Raw genomic sequence first — 18,291 nt, 5'->3', positions numbered from 1 at the left:
CTCCTCTTCCTCCCCCTCCTCCTCTTCCATCCCCCCTCCCGCTCCTCAGCGTTATCTCCGCCTCCTTCTCCTCTTCTATCCTGCCCTTTCCAATCCTTCTCCTCCTGCTCCCTAACCCCACCTCCTTCGCCTCCTTCCATCGCTGCTCTCTCTCCGCCTTCAGCCCTCCTCCTCTCCCCTAGCTCTGCTCCTCTCCCCTAACCGGCTGGAACCGTGAGGGGAAAGGGGGCGGGGAAAGGGCGGAACCGTGAGGGGAAAGGGGCGGGCTCAGGCCAAGGGCGGCAACTGTGAGGGGACACTCTGGGAGGCGGCACTCTGCGAACAGAACTGCAACGGACTGAACATGAACGGGAGAGAAATCAGTAAGTCTGAAAGTTTTATTTGCTGTCAAATACATCTCACACAGCCAGCCCGACACACTCCCCACCCCAGTCTCCAATTTGGGATCGCACTTCTCCGAATCTTCTTCCACCTCTATCTCGCTCTGGTGGGTGTGGAATTATGAGAGTCTGTTGTGGGATTGAGGTTTTTTGAGGTGGGTTTGCGCACTTTTAGGGTAAGACTGAGCTTTTTTCACTGGGATCTCAGTGGTTTTGATGTGACAGATGTAACTAAATCGGCTTTTGGAATGCAAAGAGATTGACAAGTGAAAGAAACTAAGAAGAAACCAAAAGTAGAAGCAGGCAGGTATGTTCCCAGCATCGATCACAGGGAAGGTGACCAACCGGGGCTGTGCCCAAAGTGCCTCCTCCAGTGGGGGATGGAGCTGGAGCAGCGCACGAAGCTCTGCCCGCACTCGGGGCTCTAATAGGGCTTCACTCACCGGTGCCGCCGTTGGTGTCGGGTCAAGTTAGAGCTGCTGGAGAAGCTCTTCCCACACTGGGGACACTCGTAGGGCCTCTCCCTGGTGTGGATGCGCCGGTGTCTGACGAGGGTGGAGTTGTACTTGAATCCCTTACCACAGTCGGGGCAGCGGAAGGGCCTCTCCTCTGAGTGAATCCGATAGTGCACGAGGAGATCGCGACTGGTCCGAAACCTCTTTCTGCATTTATCACACTCGTAGGGCCTCTCCCCAGTGTGGATGCGCCGGTGGGTGACGAGGGTGCAGTTGTGCTTGAATCCCTTCCCGCAGTCGGGGCATTGGAACGGCCTCTCCTCTCTGTGAATCCAATAGTGCTTAAAGAGATCAGACCTGCTCTGAAACGCCTTCCCACACTTGGAACACTTGTAGGGCCTCTCCCCAGTGTGAGTCTTCTGGTGTCTGATCAGGTGGGAGCTGATGCTGAAGCTCTTCCCACACTCCCCACACTCATAGGGCCTCTCCCCAGTGTGGGTCCTCTGGTGCCTGATCAGTTCGCATTTCCACCTGAAGCTCTTCCCACACTCCCCGCACGTGTGGGGCTTCTCCCCATCACGGAGCTGCTCACGGAGCACCAGCTCCGAGCTCTGGCTCCATCTCCGGCCGCCTTCCCGGCCCAGGCCGCCTCTTTCCCCCTCACATCCCCGCCAGCTGCCTTTGCAGCCCCTCCTCGTGCGGCATCTCCGCGCCTTTTCCTCCCCGTTGCCTTCCTGCGCCGTGGAGCCGCTCAAAACGGCCTCTTCCACCAGCTCCTGCCGCGGGCATTTCTCCTCCCTGCTCTCCATGCTCAGCTCCTGCTCTGGGCGAGGAAGGACAAGGACACCATGCGATTTGCCTCCGTGCCACAGCCGAGGGCAACGACATCCCCCCGGGGCGTCCCCGGCAGGACGGCACCGCCACCCCCCGATGTCCCCCCGAGGGGCCTTTTCCGCTCAGCCTTGGACTTCTTCATTCTCCAAACATCCCCCCAGAAACCCAACCCAGGGGCTGCCGGGGATATCAGGGCCGGGCTCTCCGTCCCTGCTCACGTGCGCGATGCGGGGGGCGATGATCCCACAGGTGGGAGTGCGAATTCAGGCTGGTCGACCGCGTGGATCCGTCCGCTCAGCCTTGATCCGCCTTTGTCCCTCCTCTTCCTCTTCCTCCCGCTCCTCCTCTGCCATCCCCCCCTCCCGCTCCTCAGCGTTGTCTCCCCATCCTTCTCCTCTTCCATCCCGCCCCTTCCATCCCTTCTCCTCCTGCTCCCTAACCCCACCTCCTTCGACTCCTTCCATCGCTGCTCTCTCCGCCTTCATCCCTCCCCTTCCATCTCCACTACCCCTGTTCCTCTCCCCTAACCGGCTGGAACCGTGAGGGGAAAGGGGGCAGGGAAAGGGCGGAACCGTGAGGGGAAAGGGGGCAGGGAAAGGGCGGGAACCGTGAGGGGAAAGGGGGCAGGGAAATGGCGGAACCGTGAGGGGAAAGGGGGCAGGGAAATGGCGGAACCGTGAGGGCAAAGGGGCGGGCTCAGGCCAAGGGCGGCAACTGTGAGAGGACACTCTGGGAGGCGGCACTCTGCAAACAGAACTGCAACGGACTGAACATGAACGGGAAAGAAAGTTGCAAGTCTCAGAGTTTTATTTGCTGTCAAATACGTCATGCTCAGCCAGCCCATAACAATCCACATCCGTGAGGTTGAGCAGCGCACGAAGCTCTGCCCGCACTCCGGGGCACTTGCAGGGCTTCCCTCACTGGTGCTTCGTTGTTATCAGGTCAAATTAGAGCTCTGTGAGAAGCTCTTCCCACACTGGGGACACTGGTAGGGCCTCTCCCCTGTGTGGATGCGCCGGTGGGTGACGAGGGTGGAGTTGTGCTGGAATCCCTTCCCACAGTCGGGGCAGCAGAACGGCCTCTCCTCTGAGTGAATCCGAAAGTGCAGGAGGAGATGAGAGCTGGTCCAACACCTCTTCCTGCATTTATCACACTCGTAGGGCCTCTCCCCTGTGTGGATGCGCTGGTGGGTGATCAGGTGGGACTTCTGCCTGAATCCCTTCCCACACTCAGGGCATTGGAAGGGTCTCACCTCTCTGGGAATCCAATAGTGCTTGAGGAGATAGATGCTGGTCAGAAACCTCTTCCTGCATTTGTCACACTCATAGGGCATCTCCCCAGTGTGGGTCCTCTGCTGCACGATCAGTTCGGAGTTCCACCTGAAGCTCTTCCCACACTCCCCGCACGTGTGGGGCTTCTCCCCATCACGGAGCTGCTCACGGAGCACCAGCTCCAAGTCCCACTGTTCCCGGTTTTTGGGGTCCCAAATTCCCCCAAACTCCCCAAAGCTTTTTGGTCCCAGTGTCCATTTTTGGAGATCCCGTGCCCGTTTCGGGGGTGCCCCGTGCCCATTTCTGTGGTCCCTCCATTCCCATTTTTTGGGATCCCAAGTTCCCCCAAGTTCACACACATTTTAGGTTCCCTGTGCCCATTTTTGGGGTCCCTCCATTCCCGAATTTGGGGTCCCAAATTGCCCCAATTTTCGGGATCCCAGTGCCCGTTTTTGGGGTGTCCCGTTCCCGTTTTTGGGGTGTCCCTTACCCTGCTCCAGCGCCAGCCCCAGCGTGACCCGCCCGGTTCTACCGGTGGATCCGAACATTGCGATCTTCATCCCCGGTGCCGTGAACCGAACCGAACCGAACCGAACCGGATCGAAGCGGGAACGGGATCGAGACCGGGATCCGGGATCGGAATTTGGGATCAGGACCGAGACTCGAACTGGGACCGCGATCGGGACCGGAACCGAGACTGAAACCGGGATTCGAGATCGGGATCGGGATCGGCACCGGGAGCTCCGCGATGGCTCCGAGGAGTTTTGGGAGGGAACTGGGAGGAACGGGGAGGAACTGGAAGGGACTGGGAGGGACTGGGGGTAACTGGGAGGGACTGGGTGGGAAGTGGGAGGGACTGGGAGGGACTGGGAGAAACGGGGAGGGAACTGGGAGGGACTGGGTGGGAAGTGGGAGGAACTGGGAGGGACTGGGAGGGACTGGGCGGGGCGGGACGGCCTCGGTTCCCTCGGTTCCGGTGCCGCCGCCCCTGTCGGGATTGTCCCGGTCCATATTTGAGCCCAGTCCGTATTCGATCCCAGTCTATATAATCTCAGTCCAGTTTATCCCAGTCTGTACAGTCCGAGTCCATTCGATCCCAGTCCAGGTTTTATCCCAGTCCATATTTGTTCCCAATCTCTACTTAATCCCAGTCCATAGTTGATCCCAGTCCATATCTGATCCCACTCCACATTTGATCCAAGTCCATCTTTGATCTTAGTTTATATAATCTCAGTCCAGTTTATCCTAGTCAGGATTACCCCAGTCTATATTTGATCCCAATTCGTATTTCATCCCATTCCATATTTGTTCCCAATCCATATTTAATCCCAGTCCATATTTAATCCAGTCCCGATTTGATCCCAGCCCAGTTTATCCCAGTCCGTTGTTGATCTTAGTCCATATATGACCCCAGTCCATTTTTTATCCCAATTCATATTTCATCCCAGTCTATATAATCTCAGTCCAGTTTATCTCACTCTCTAGGATCCCAATTCCTATCTGATCCCAATCCATATCTGACTCCAGTCTATATAATCCCAGTCCAGTTTATCCCAGTCAGGATTATCCCAGTCTATATTTGATCCCAGTTCGTATTTGATCCCCATCCACAGTTGATCACAGTCTCTATTTGCTCCCACTCCATAGTTGATCCCAGTCCAGATTATCCCAGTCAGTATGGTCCCAATCCATAGGATTCCCAGTCCATATTTGATCCCAGTCCATATTTGACCCCGTCCAAATGATCCCAATCCGTATTTGATCTGAATCCATATTTGACCCCAGTCCATTTTTTATCCCAATTCATATTTGATCCCAGACCATATTTGAGCCCAGTCCATATTTGATCCAAATCTATTTAATCCCACTCCCTAATTGATCCCAGTCCATATTTGATTCCAAACCTTATTTAATCCAAGTCCACATTTGATCCCAATCTATTTGATCCGAGTCCACATTTGATCCCAGTCCATATTTAATCCCAGTCCACATTTGATCCCAGTCCATATTTAATCCCAGTCCCTAATTGATCTCACTCCATATTTAACCCCAGTCATTATTGCCCAGCACACATTCCAAAAGTCTGGAATTCCAGCTCCCAACCTTGAAGGCAAATGGAGCAAAATCCTCCAGAGACATTTCCCTGCCAGCCCTCAGGACTTCAGCTCCTGGGACAGGGAATTAAAATATTAACCAGGAAATATAATAATAAAAAATCAGGGGAGGGTCGGTGGGGACAGAGGGGTCAATTAAATCAGGCAATGGGTCAATTAAATCAGGGGAGGCGTCAATTAAATCATGCAATGGGTCAATTAAATCAGGCAAGGGGTCAATTAAATCAGGGCAGGGGCCAATTAAATCAGGGCAGGGTCTCTGGTGGTCCCAGGGTCAAGGGAGACACTGAGAGAGAAACAGAGCAGGCAAAGAGAGGCAGGAGAGAAAAGGGGACACGAACACAATGAGCTGAGCAGGCGGCACTGTGCAAACAGAACTGCAACGGACTGAACATGAACGGGAGAGAAATCTGTAACTCTGAGAGTTTTATTTGCTATCAAATACATCCCACACACCCAGCCCCACACAATCCCCACCCCACCGCTCTAATTGAGATCCCACCACTGTCAATCACAGGCTGGCTGTAGAATCGAGGAAAATTTGTACGGCATGGAGTTTTTCTCAGGAGGGATTGAGCATTCTGGGGTAAGACTGAGCTGCTTTCACTGGGATTTGAGTCGTTTTGAGGTGACAGATTCATCTCTCTTGGCTTTTGGACTGCAAAGAGATCGAGAAGAGAAAAAAATTAGGGTGATATTAAAAGGAGAAGCAGCCAGGTGTGTTCCCAGCATGGATCACAGGGAATGTGAGCGACCAGGGCTGTGCACAAAGTGCCTCCTCCGGTGGGGGATGGAGCTGGAGCAGCGCACGAAGCTCTGCCCGCACTCGGGGCACTCGCAGGGCTTCCCTCACCGGTGCCTCCGCTGGTGTTGGGTCAAGTGAGAGCTCCTGGAGAAGCTCTTCCCACACTGGGGACACTCGTAGGGCCTCTCCCCAGTGTGGATGCGCCGGTGGGTGACGAGGATGGAGTGGTACTTGAATCCCTTCCCACAGTCGGGGCAGCAGAACGGCCTCTCCTCTGAGTGAATCCGATAGTGCAGGAGGAGATGAGAGCTGGTCTGAAACCTCTTCCTGCATTTATCACACTCGTAGGGCCTCTCCCCTGTGTGGATGCGCCGGTGAATGATGAGGGTGGAGTTCTTCTTGTATCCCTTCCCACACTCAGGGCATTGGAAGGGCCTCTCCTCTGTGTGAGTCTGATAGTGCTCGATGAGATGGGACCTGCTCTGAAACGCCTTCCCACACTTGGAACACTTGTAGGGCCTCTCCCCAGTGTGGATCCTTTGGTGCCTGATCAGGTGGGAGCTGATGCTGAAGCTCTTCCCACACTCCCCACACTCGTAGGGCCTCTCCCCAGTGTGAATCCTCTGGTGCTTGATCAGTTCGCTGTTCCATCTGAAGCTCTTCCCACACTCCCCGCACGTGTGGGGCTTCTCCCCATCACGGAGCTGCTCACGGAGCACCAGCTCCGAGCTCTGGCTCCATCTCCGGCCGCCTTCCCGGCCCACGCCGCCTCTTTCCCCCTCACATCCCCGCCAGCTGCCTTTGCAGCCCCTCCTCGTGCGACATCTCCGCGCCTTTTCCTCCCCGTTGCCTTCCTGCGCCGTGGAGCCGCTCAAAACGGCCTCTTCCACCAGCTCCTGCCGCGGGCATTTCTCCTCCCTGCTCTCCATGCTCAGCTCCTGCTCTGGGCGAGGAAGGACAAGGACACCATGCGATTTGCCTCCGTGCCACAGCCGAGGGCAACGAGATCCCCCCGGGGCGTCCCGGGCAGGACGGCACCGCCACCCCACGATGTCCCCCCGAGGGGCCTTTTCCGCTCAGCCTTGGACTTCTTCATTCTCCAAACATCCCCCCAAAAACCCAACCCAGGGACATCCTGGGATATCAGAGCAGGGCTCCCCCTCCCTGCTCACCTGCGCGATGCGGGGGGCGATGATCCCACAGGTAGGGGCTGCGAATTCAGGCAGGGTCGACCGCGGGGATCCGTCCGCTCAGCCTTGATCCGCCTTTGTCCCTCCTCTTCCTCTTCCTCCCGCTCCGGCTCTTCCGTCCCTCCTCCCGCTCCTCAGCGTTATCTCCGCCTTCTTCTCCTCTTCCATCCCGCCCCTTCCATCCCTTCTCCTCCTCCTCCTCCCTAAACCCACCTTCTTCTTCTCCTCCCATCGCTGCTCACTCTCCGCCTTCATCCCGCCTCTTCCATCTCCGGTTGCCCTGCTCCTCTCCCCAAACCGGCTGGAACCGTGATGGGAAAGGGGGCAGGGAAATGGCGGAACCGTGAGGGGAAAGGGGCGGGCTCAGGCCAAGGGCCGCAACTGTGAGGGGACGCTCTGGGAGGCGGCACTCTGCAAACAGAACTGCAACGGACTGAACATGAACGGGAAAGAAAGTTGTAAGTCTCAGAGTTTTATTTGCTGTCAAATACATCATGCTCAGCCAGCCCATAACAATCCACATCCCTGAGGTTGAGCAGCGCACGAAGCTCTGCCCGCACTCCGGGGCACTTGCAGGGCTTCCCTCTCTGGTGCCTTCGTTGTTATCAGGTCAAATTAGGGCACTGTGAGAAGCTCTTCCCACACTGGGGACACTCGTAGGGCCTCTCCGCTGTGCGGATGCGCCGGTGGGTGACGAGGGAGGAGTTGTGCTGGAATCCCTTCCCACAGTCGGGGCAGCGGAACGGCCTCTCCTCTGAGTGAATCCGAAAGTGCAGGAGGAGATGAGAGCTGGTCCGAAACCTCTTCCTGCATTTGTCACACTCGAAGGGCCTCTCCCCTGTGTGGCTCCTCTGGTGCTTGTTCAGGGCGGAGCTCTGGCTGAAGCGCTTCCCAGACACAGAACACTTGAAAGGCTTTTGCCCAGTATGGATCCTCTGGTGCAGGATCAGGTGAGAGCTCTTAATGAAGCTCTTCCCACTTCCCCCACACTCGTAGGGCCGTTCCCTGGTGTGGATCGTATGCTGGTTGACCAGGTCCGATCTCCATCTGAAGCTCTTCCCACACTCCCCACACGTGTCGGGCTTCTCCTCAGTGTGGGTCCTATGTTGCTGGATCAGGTTGCATTTTCTCCTGAAGCTCTTCCCACACTCGCCACACTCATAGGGTCTCTCCCCATTGTGGGTCCTCTGCTGCACGATCAGTTCGGAGCTCCCCCTGAAGCTCTTCCCACACTCCCCGCACGTGTGGGGCTTCTCCCCATCACGGAGCTCCTCACGGAGCACCAGCTCCAAGTCCCACTGTTCCCGGTTTTTGGGGTCCCAAATTCCCCCAAACTCCCCCAAGTTTTGTGGTCCCAGTGTCCATTTTTGTGGATCCCGTGCCCGTTTTTGGGTTGCCCAGTGCCCATTTCTGTGGTCCCTCCATTCCCATTTTTTCGGGTCCCAAGTTCCCCCAAGTTCACACACATTTTAGGTTCCCTGTGCCCATTTTTGGGCTGCCTGTGTCCATTTTTGGGGAACCCTCCATTCCCGAATTTGGGGTCCCAAATTCCCCCAAATTTCGGGATCCCTGTGCCCGGTTTTGGGGTGTCCCATGCCCGTTTTTGGGGTGTCCCGTACCCTGCTCCAGCGCACGCCCCAGCGTGACCCGCCCGGTTCTACCGGTGGCTCCGAACATTGCGATCTTCATCCCCGGTGCCGTGAACCGAACCCAACCGAACCGAACCGGATCGAAGCGGGAACGGGATCGAGACCGGGATCCAGGATCGGGATTTGGGATCGGGACCGAGACTCGAACTGGGACCGCGATCGGGACCGGAACCGAGACTGAAACCGGGATTCGAGATCGGGATCGGGATCGGCACCGGGAGCTCCGCGATGGCTCCGAGGAGTTTTGGGAGGGAACTGGGAGGAACTGGGAGGGAACTGGGAGGAACTGGAAGGGACGGGGAGGGACTGGGGGTAATTGGGAGGGACTGGGAGGGACTGGGTGGGAAGTGGGAGGAACTGGGAGGGACTGGGAGAAACGGGGAGGGAACTGGGAGAGACTGGGAGGAACTGGGAGGGACTGGGAGGAACTGGGAGGGACTGGTGGTTCCCTCGGTTCCGGTGCAGCCGCCCCTGTCGGGATGGTCCCGGTCCATATTTGATCCCAGTCCATATTTGATCCCAGGCCGTATTTGAGCCCAGTCTAAATAATCTCAGTCAAGTTTATCCCAGTCTATACAATCCCAGTCAATATTAGATCCCAGTCCATAGTTTATCAAAGTCCATATTTGATCTTAGTCAATATTTGATCCCACTCCATATTTGATCCCAGTCCACATTTGACCCCACTCCATATTTAATCCCAGTCCCTAACTGATCCCACTCCACTAATCCCAGTCCTCATCGCCCTGCACACATTCCAAAAGTCTGGAATACCAGCTCACAGACAGGAAAAGATGTTCCCGACCTTGAAGGCAAATGGAGCAAAATCCTCCAGAGACATTTCCCTGCCAGCCCTCAGGATTTCAGCTCCTGGGAATTAAAATATTAACCAAGAAATGTAATAATAAATAATCAGGGGAGGGTCGGTGGGGAGAGAGGGGTAAATTAAATCAGGGGAGGGGTCAATTAAATCAGGGCAGGATCAATTAAATCAGGCAAGGGGTCAATTAAATCAGGGCAGGATGAATTAAATCAGGGGAGGGGTCAATTAAATCAGGGCAGGGGTCAATTAAATCAGGCAAGGGGTAAATTAAACTGGGGCAGAATCAATTAAATCAGGCAATGGGCCAATTAAATCAGGGCAGGGTCTCTGGTGGTCCCAGGGTCAAGGGAGACACTGAGAGAGAAACAGAGCAGGCAAAGAGAGGCAGGAGAGAAAAGGGGACACGAACACAATGAGCTGAGCAGGCGGCATTGTGCAAACAGAACTGCAATGGACTGAACACGAACGGGAGAGAAATCTGTAACTCTGAGAGTTTTATTTGCTATCAAATACATCCCACACGCCCAGCCCCACACAATCCCCACCCCACCGCTCTAATTGAGATCCCTGTACTGTCAATCACAGGCTGGCTGTAGAATGGAGGAAAATTCGTATGGCATGGAGTTTTTCTCAGGAGGGATTGAGCATTCTGGGGGAAGATTGAGCTGTTTTCACTGGGATTTGAGTCGTTTTCAGGTGACAGATTCATCTCTCTTGGCTTTTGGACTGCAAAGAGATCGAGAAGAGTAAAAAATTAGGGTGAAATTAAAAGGAGAAGCAGCCAGGTGTGTTCCCAGCATGGATCACAGGGAATGTGAGTGACCAGGGCTGTGCCCAAAGTGCCTCCTCCAGTGGGGGATGGAGCTGGAGCAGCGCACGAAGCTCTGCCCGCACTCGGGGCACTCGCAGGGCTTCCCTTAGTGGTGCCTCCGTTGGTGTTGGGTCAAGTGAGAGCTCTGTGAGAAGCTCTTCCCACACTGGGGACACTCGTAGGGCCTCTCCCCGGTGTGGATGCGCCGGTGGGTGACGAGGGTGAAGTTGCACTTGAATCCCTTCCCGCAGTCGGGGCAGCGGAAGGGCCTCTCCTCTGAGTGAATCCGATAGTGGGCGAGGAGATGAGAGCTGGTCCGAAACCTCTTCCTGCATTTATCACACTCGTAGGGCCTCTTCCCTGTGTGGATGCGCCGGTGGGTGACGAGGGTGGAGTTTTGCTTGAATCCTTTCCCACAGTCGGGGCATTGGAAGGGCCTCTCCTCTCTGTGAATCCAATAGTGCTTGAGGAGATCAGAACTGCACTGAAACGTCTTCCCACACTTGGAACACTTGTAGGGCCTCTCCCCAGTGTGACTCTTCTGGTGCCTGATCAGGTTGGAGTTCCTGCTGAAGCTCTTCCCACACTCCCCACACTCGTAGGGCTTCTCCCCAGTGTGGATCCTCTGGTGTTCGATCAGGTCGCAGTTCCACCTGAAGCTCTTCCCACACTCCCCGCACGTGTGGGGCTTCTCCCCATCACGGAGCTGCTCACGGAGCACCAGCTCCGAGCTCTGGCTCCATCTCCGGCCGCCTTCCCGGCCCAGGCCGGCTCCTTCCCGCTCACATCCCCGCCAGCTGCCTTTGCAGCCCCTCCTCGTGCGGCATCTCCGCGCCTTTTCCTCCCCGTTGCCTTCCTGCGCCGTGGAGCCGCTCAAAACGGCCTCTTCCACCAGCTCCTGCCGCGGGCATTTCTCCTCCCTGCTCTCCATGCTCAGCTCCTGCTCTGGGCGAGGAAGGACAAGGACACCATGCGATTTGCCTCCGTGCCACAGCCGAGGGCAACGAGATCCCCCCGGGGCGGCCCCGGCAGGACGGCACCGCCACCCCCCGATGTCCCCCCGAGGGGCCTTTTCCGCTCAGCCTTGGACTTCTTCATTCTCCAAACATCCACCCAAAAACCCAACCCAGGGATCCCCCGGGATATCAGGGCCGGGCTCCCCCTCCCTGCTCACCGGCGCGATGCGGGGGCGATGATCCCACAGGTGGGGGCTGCGAATTCAGGCAGGGTCGACCGCGTGGATCCGTCCGCTCAGCCTTGATCCGCCTTTGTCCCTCCTCTTCCTCTTCCTCTTCCTCCCGCTCCTCCTCTTCCTTTCCCCCTCCCGCTCATCAGCCTTAACTCCGCCTTCTTCTCCTCTTCCATCCCGCCCCTTCCATCCCTTCTCCTCCTCCTGCTCCGTAACCCCACCTTCTTCCCCTCCTTCCATCGCTGCTCTCTCTCCGCCTTCATCCCTCCCCTTCCATCTCCGGTTTCCCTGCTCCTCTGCCCAAACCGGCTGGAACCGTGAGGGGAAAGGGGGCGGGGAAATGGCGGAACCGTGAGGGGAAAGGGGCGGGCTCAGGCCAAGGGCGGCAACTGTGAGGGGACACTCTGGGAGGCGGCACTCTGCGAACAGAACTGCAACGGTCTGAACATGAACGGTAAGGAAAGTTGTAAGTCTCGGAATTTTATTTGCTGTCAAATACATGTTGCTCAGCCAGCCCATAACAATCCACATCCCTGAGGTTGAGCAGCGCACGAAGCTCTGCCCGCACTCGGAGCACTCGCTGGGCTTCCCTCACTGGTGCCTTCGTTGCTATCACGTCAAATTAGAGCGCTGTGAGAAGCTCTTCCCACACTGGGGACACTCGTAGGGCCTCTCCGCTGTGAGGATGCGCTGGTGGGTGATCAGGTGGGACTTCTGCCTGAATCCCTTCCCACGCTCAGGGCATTGGAAGGGTCTCTCCTCTCTGTGAATCCAATAGTCCTTTAGGAGATGGGTGCTGGTCAGAAACCTCTTCCTGCATTTGTCACACTCGAAGGGCCTCTCCCCTGTGTGGCTCCTCTGGTGCTTGTTCAGGGCGGAGCTGTGGCTGAAGCGCTTCCCACACACAGAACACTCGAAAGGCTTTTGCCCAGTGTGGATCCTCTGGTGCAGGATCAGGTGAGAGCTCTTAATGAACCTCTTCCCACATTCCCCACACTCGTACGGCCGTTCCCCAGTGTGGATGCGCTGGTGGTTGACCAGGTCCGGTCTCCATCTGAAGCTCTTCCCACACTCCCCGCACGTGTGGGGCTTCTCCCCATCACGGAGCTGCTCACGGAGCACCAGCTCCAAGTCCCACTGTTCCCGGTGTTTGGGGTCCCAAATTCCCCCAAACTCCCCCAAGTTTTGGGGTCCCAGTGTCCATTTTTGGGGGTGCCCGTGCCCGTTTCTGGGGTGCCCCGTGCCCATTTTTGTGGTCCCTCGATTCCCATTTTTTTGGGTCCCAAGTTCCCCCAAGCTCTCACAAATTTCGGGCTCTCTGTGCCCATTTCTGGGCTGCCTGTGTCCATTTTTGGGGTCCGTCCATTCCCGAATTTGGGGTCCCAAATTCCCCCAATTTTCGGGATCCTAGTGCCCATTTTTGGGGTGTCCCGTGCCCGTTTTTGGGGTGTCCCGTGCCCGTTTTTGGGGTGTCCCATGCCCGTTTTTGGGGTGTCCCGTACCCTGCTCCAGCGCCAGCCCCAACGTGACCCGCCCGGTTCTGCCGGTGGCTCCGAAAATCGCGATCTTCATCCCGGGTGCCGTGAACCGAACCGAACCGGACCGAACCGGACCGAACCGAACCGGACTAAATCGAACCGAACCGAACCGGACCGAAGCGAACCGGACTGAATCGAACCGAACCGGACCGAAGCGAACCGATCCGGACTGAATCGAACGGAACAGAACCGAACCGAACCGCACCGAACCGGATCGAACCAGGAACGGGATCAAGATCGGGATCCGGGATCGGGATTTGGGATCGGGACCGAGACTCGAACCGGGACCGCGATCGGGACCGGAACCGAGACTGAAACCGGGATTCGAGGTCGGCACCGGGAGCTCCGCGATGGCTCCGAGGAGTTTTGGGAGGGAACTGGGAGGGACTGGGAGGGACTGGGAGGGAACTGGGAGGAACTGGGCGGGAACTGGGAGGGACTGGGAGGGACTGGGAGGGACTGGGAGGAACTGGGAGGGACTGGTGGTTCGCTCGGTTCCGGTGCAGGCGCCCCTGTCGGGATGGTCCCGGTCCGTATTTGATCCCAGTCCATATTTGAGCCCAGGCCGTATTTCAGCCCCGTCTAAATAATCTCAGTCCATTTTATCCCAGTCTATACAAACCCAGTCAATATTAGATCCCAGTCCATAGTTTATCTAAGCCCATATTTGATCTTAGTCAATATTTGATCCCAATCCATTTGATCCCAGTCCATATTTCATCCCAGTCCATAAGATCCCAGGGCATATTTGATCCCAGTCCAAATGATTCCAGTCCGTATTTGATCCCAGTCCATATTTGACCCCAGTCCATTTTTTATCCCAATTCATATTTGATCCCAGACCATATTTGAGCCCAGTCCATATTTGATCCAAATCTATTTAATCCCACTCCCTAATTGATCCCAGTCCATATTTGATTCCAAACCTTATTTAATCCAAGTCCACATTTGATCCCAATCTATTTGATCCGAGTCCACATTTGATCCCACTCCATATTTAATCCCAGTCCACATTTGATCCCAGTCCATATTTGATCCCAGTCCATAAGATCCCAGGCCATATTTGATCCCAATCCATGATTGACCCCAGTCCATTTTTTATCCCAATTCATATTTGATCCCAGACCATATTTGAGCCCAGTCCATATTTGATCCAAATCTATTTAATCCCACTCCCTAATTGATCCCACTCCATATTTGATTCCAAACCTTATTTAATCCAAGTCCATATTTGATCCCAATCTATTTGATCCCAGACCACATTTGATCCCAGTCCATATTTAATCCCAGTCCCTAATTGATCTCACTCCATATTTAATCCCAGTCATTATCGTCCTGCACACATTCCAAAAGTCTGGAATTCCAGCTCCCAACCTTGAAGGCAAATGGAGCAAAATCCTACAGAGACATTTCCCTGCCAGCCCTCAGGACTGCAGCTCCTGGGACTGGGAATGAAAATATTAACCAGGAAATATAATAATAAAAAATCAGGGGAGAGTCGGTGGGGACAGAGGGGTCAATGAAATCAGGCAAGGGGTCAATAAAATAAGGCAAGGGGTCAATTAAATCAGCAGAGGGGTCAATTAAATCTGGTAAGGGGTCAATTAAATCAAGCAATGGGTCAATTAAATCAAGCAATGGGTCAATTAAATCAGGTAAGGGGTCAATTAAATCAGGGCAGGGTCTCTGGTGGTCCCAGGGTCAAGGGAGACACTGAGAGAGAAACAGAGTAGGCAAAGAGAGGCAGGAGAGAAAAGGGGACACGAACACAATGAGCTGAGCAGGCGGCACTGTGCAAACAGAACTGCAACGGACTGAACATGAACGGGACAGAAATCTGTAAGTCTGAGAGTTTTATTTGCTATCAAATACACCCCACACGCCCAGCCCCACACAATCCCCACCCCACTGCTCTAATTGAGATCCCACTACTGTCAATCACAGGCTGGCTGTAGAATCGAGGATAATTCGTACGGCATGGAGTTTTTCTCAGGAGGGATTGAGCATTCTGGGGCAAGCCTGAGCTGTTTTCACTGGGATTTGAGTCGTTTTGAGGTGACAGATTCATCTCTCTTGGCTTTTGGACTGCAAAGAGATCGAGAAGAGAAAAAAATTAGGGTGATATTAAAAGGAGAAGCAGCCAGGTGTGTTCCCAGCATGGATCACAGGGAATGTGAGTGACCAGGGCTGTGCCCAAAGTGCCTCCTCCAGTGGGGGATGGAGCTGGAGCAGCGCACGAAGCTCTGCCCGCACTCGGGGCACTCGCAGGGCTTCCCTCACCGGTGCGTCCGTTGGTGTTGGGTCAAGTTGGAGCGTCTGGAGAAGCTCTTCCGACACTGGAGACACTCGTAGGGCCTCTCCCCAGTGTGGATGCGACAGTGGGTGACGAGGATGGAGTTGTACTTGAATCCCTTCCCACAGTCGGGGCAGCGGAAGGGCCTCTCCTCTGTGTGAATCCGATAGTGGTAGAGGAGCTGATAGCTGGTCCGAAACCTCTTCCTGCATTTATCACACTCGTAGGGCCTCTCCCCAGTGTGGATGCGCTGGTGGGTGATGAGGTGGGACTTCTTCTTGTATCCCTTCCCACAGTCGGGGCATTGGAAGGGCCGCTCCTCTCTGTGAATCCAATAGTGCTGGAGGAGATTAGAGCTGCTCTGAAACGCCTTCCCACACAGGGAACACTTGTAGGGCCTCTCCCCAGTGTGAGTCATCTGGTGCCTGATCAGGCTGGCCCTCTGGCTGAAGCTCTTCCCACACTCCCCACACTCGTAGGGCCTCTCCCCAGTGTGAATCCTCTGGTGCCTGATCAGTTCGGAGTTCCACCTGAAGCTCTTCCCACACTCCATGCAGCTGTGCGGCTTCTCCCCATCACGGAGCTGCTCACGGAGCACCAGCTCCGAGCTCTGGCTCCATCTCCGGCCGCCTTCCCGGCCCACGCCGCCTCTTTCCCCCTCACATCCCCGCCAGCTGCCTTTGCAGCCCCTCCTCGTGCGGCATCTCCGCGCCTTTTCCTCCCCGTTGCCTTCCTGCGCCGTGGAGCCGCTCAAAACGGCCTCTTCCACCAGCTCCTGCCGCGGGCATTTCTCCTCCCTGCTCTCCATGCTCAGCTCCTGCTCTGGGCGAGGAAGGACAAGGACACCATGCGATTTGCCTCCGTGCCACAGCCGAGGGCAACGAGATCCCCCCGGGGCGTCCCGGGCAGGACGGCACCGCCACCCCCCGATGTCCCCCCGAGGGGCCTTTTCCGCTCAGCCTTGGACTTCTTCATTCTCCAAACATCCACCCAGAAATCCAACCCAGGGACCCCCCGGGATATCAGGGCCGGGCTCCCCCTCCCTGCTCACCGGCGCGATGCGGGGGCGATGATCCCACAGGTGGGGGCTGCGAATTCAGGCAGGGTCGACCGCGTGGATCCGTCTGCTCAGCGTTAATCAGCGTTTGTCCCTCCTCTTCCTCTTCCTCCCGCTCCTCCTCTTCCTTTCCCCCTCCCGCTCCTCAGCGTTATCTCCGCCTCCTTCTCCTCTTCCATCCCGCCGCTTCCATCCCTTCTCCTCCTCCTGCTCCCTGACCCCACCTTCTTCTTCTCCTCCCATCGCTGCTCTCTCTCCGCCTTCATCCGTCCTCTTCCATTTCTGCTTGCCCTGCTCCTCTCCCCAAACCGGCTCCAACCGTGATGGGAAAGGGGGCGGGGAAAGGGCGGAACCGTGAGGGGAAAGGGGCGGGCTCAGGCCAAGGGCGGTAACTGTGAGGGGACGCTCTGGGAGGCGGCACTCTGCAAACAGAACTGCAACGGTCTGAACATGAACGGAAAAGAAAGTTGTAAGTCTCGGAATTTTATTTGCTGTCAAATACATCATGCTCAGCCAGCGCATAACAATCCACATCCGTGAGGTTGAGCAGCGCACGAAGCTCTGCCCGAACTCGGGGCACTCGCTGGGCTTCCCTGACTGGTGCCTTCGTTGTTATCAGGTCAAATTAGAGCACTGTGAGAAGCTCTTCCCACACTGGGGACACTCGTAGGGCCTCTCCGCTGTGAGGATGCGCTGGTGGGTGATCAGGTGGGACTTCTGCCTGAATCCCTTCCCACGCTCAGGGCATTGGAAGGGTCTCTCCTCTCTGTGAATCCAATAGTCCTTTAGGAGATGGGTGCTGGTCAGAAACCTCTTCCTGCATTTGTCACACTCGAAGGGCCTCTCCCCTGTGTGGCTCCTCTGGTACTTGTTCAGGGCGGAGCTGTGGCTGAAGCGCTTCCCACACACAGAACACTCGAAAGGCTTTTGCCCAGTGTGGATCCTCTGGTGCAGGATCAGGTGGGAGCTCTTAATGAAGCTCTTCCCACATTCCCCACACTCGTAGGGCCGTTCCCCAGTGTGGATCCTCTGGTGGTTGACCAGGTCCGGACTCCATCTGAAGCTCTTCCCACACTTCCCACACGTGTCGGGCTTCTCCCCAGTGTGGGGCCTCTGGTGCTGGATCAGGTTGCATTTTCTCCTGAAGCTCTTCCCACACTCCCCGCACGTGTGGGGCTTCTCCCCATCACGGAGCTGCTCACGGAGCACCAGCTCCAAGTCCCACTGTTCCCGGTGTTTGGGGTCCCAAATTCCCCCAAACTCCCCCAAGTTTTGGGGTCCCAGTGTCCATTTTTGGGGGTGCCCGTGACCGTTTTTGGGGTGCCCCGTGCCCATTTTTGTGGTCCCTCCATTCCCATTTTTTTGGGTCCCAAGTTCCCCCAAGTTCTCACAAATTTCGGGCTCTCTGTGCCCATTTTTGGGCTGCCTGTGTCCATTTTTGGGGTCCGTCCATTCCCGAATTTGGGGTCCCAAATTCCCCCAATTTTCGGGATCCTAGTGCCCATTTTTGGGGTGTCCCGTGCCCGTTTTTGGGGTGTCCCATGCCCGTTTTTGGGGTGTCCCGTACCCTGCTCCAGCGCACGCCCCAGCGCGACCCGCCCGGTTCTGCCGGTGGCTCCGAAGATCGCGATCTTCATCCCCGGTGCCGTGAATCGAACCGAACCGGACTGAACCGCACCGAACCGAACCGGACGAAATCGAACCGGACCGAACCGAACCGGACTGAATCGAACCGAACCGGACCGAAGCGAACCGATCCGGACTGAATCGAACGGAACCGAACCGAACCGAACCGAACCGGATCGAACCAGGAACGGGATCAAGATCGGGATCCGGGATCGGGATTTGGGATCGGGACCGAGACTCGAACCGGAACCGCGATCGGGACCGGATCCGAGACTGAAACCGGGATTCGAGATCGGGATCGGGAGCTCCGCGATGG

At 56.3% G+C, this 18,291-nt stretch overlaps 3 protein-coding genes across 3 annotated transcripts; all 3 read right to left on the bottom strand.

Moving 5' to 3' along the window:
- Nucleotides 1–819: 819 nt before the first annotated feature.
- On the bottom strand, nucleotides 820–1,659 carry LOC128948931 (zinc finger protein 239-like; the record flags this gene model as incomplete). Its single annotated transcript, XM_054293690.1, has 1 exon — nucleotides 820–1,659. A coding segment is annotated over one exon (840 nt), but the record flags the coding sequence as incomplete, so codon positions are not given.
- Nucleotides 1,660–5,808: 4,149 nt separating this feature from the next.
- Nucleotides 5,809–8,678, bottom strand: LOC128948929 (zinc finger protein 239-like). The gene is made up of 3 exons (XM_054293688.1): nucleotides 8,609–8,678; nucleotides 7,232–7,400; nucleotides 5,809–6,738 (listed from the first exon to the last, which is right to left on the bottom strand). Exons 1-3 carry the CDS (start codon nucleotides 8,676–8,678, stop codon nucleotides 5,904–5,906), a joined length of 1,074 nt encoding a protein of 357 aa, XP_054149663.1. The 3' UTR covers nucleotides 5,809–5,903.
- A 1,550-nt stretch (nucleotides 8,679–10,228) lies between these two features.
- LOC128948928 (zinc finger protein OZF-like) lies at nucleotides 10,229–17,986 on the bottom strand. Its single transcript, XM_054293687.1, has 5 exons — nucleotides 17,917–17,986; nucleotides 16,669–16,771; nucleotides 16,344–16,380; nucleotides 15,280–15,410; nucleotides 10,229–11,213 (listed from the first exon to the last, which is right to left on the bottom strand). Exons 1-5 carry the CDS (start codon nucleotides 17,984–17,986, stop codon nucleotides 10,379–10,381), a joined length of 1,176 nt encoding a protein of 391 aa, XP_054149662.1. The 3' UTR covers nucleotides 10,229–10,378.
- Nucleotides 17,987–18,291: the final 305 nt, after the last annotated feature.

Source organism: Melozone crissalis, unplaced genomic scaffold, assembly GCF_028551555.1.
Source record: "Melozone crissalis strain CALT ecotype California unplaced genomic scaffold, PUWL_Pcris_2 ptg000177l_1, whole genome shotgun sequence".
Taxonomy (NCBI): Eukaryota; Metazoa; Chordata; class Aves; order Passeriformes; family Passerellidae; genus Melozone; species Melozone crissalis.
Note: the sequence above shows the minus strand (reverse complement) of the source record. Positions and strands in the feature narration are given on the sequence as shown.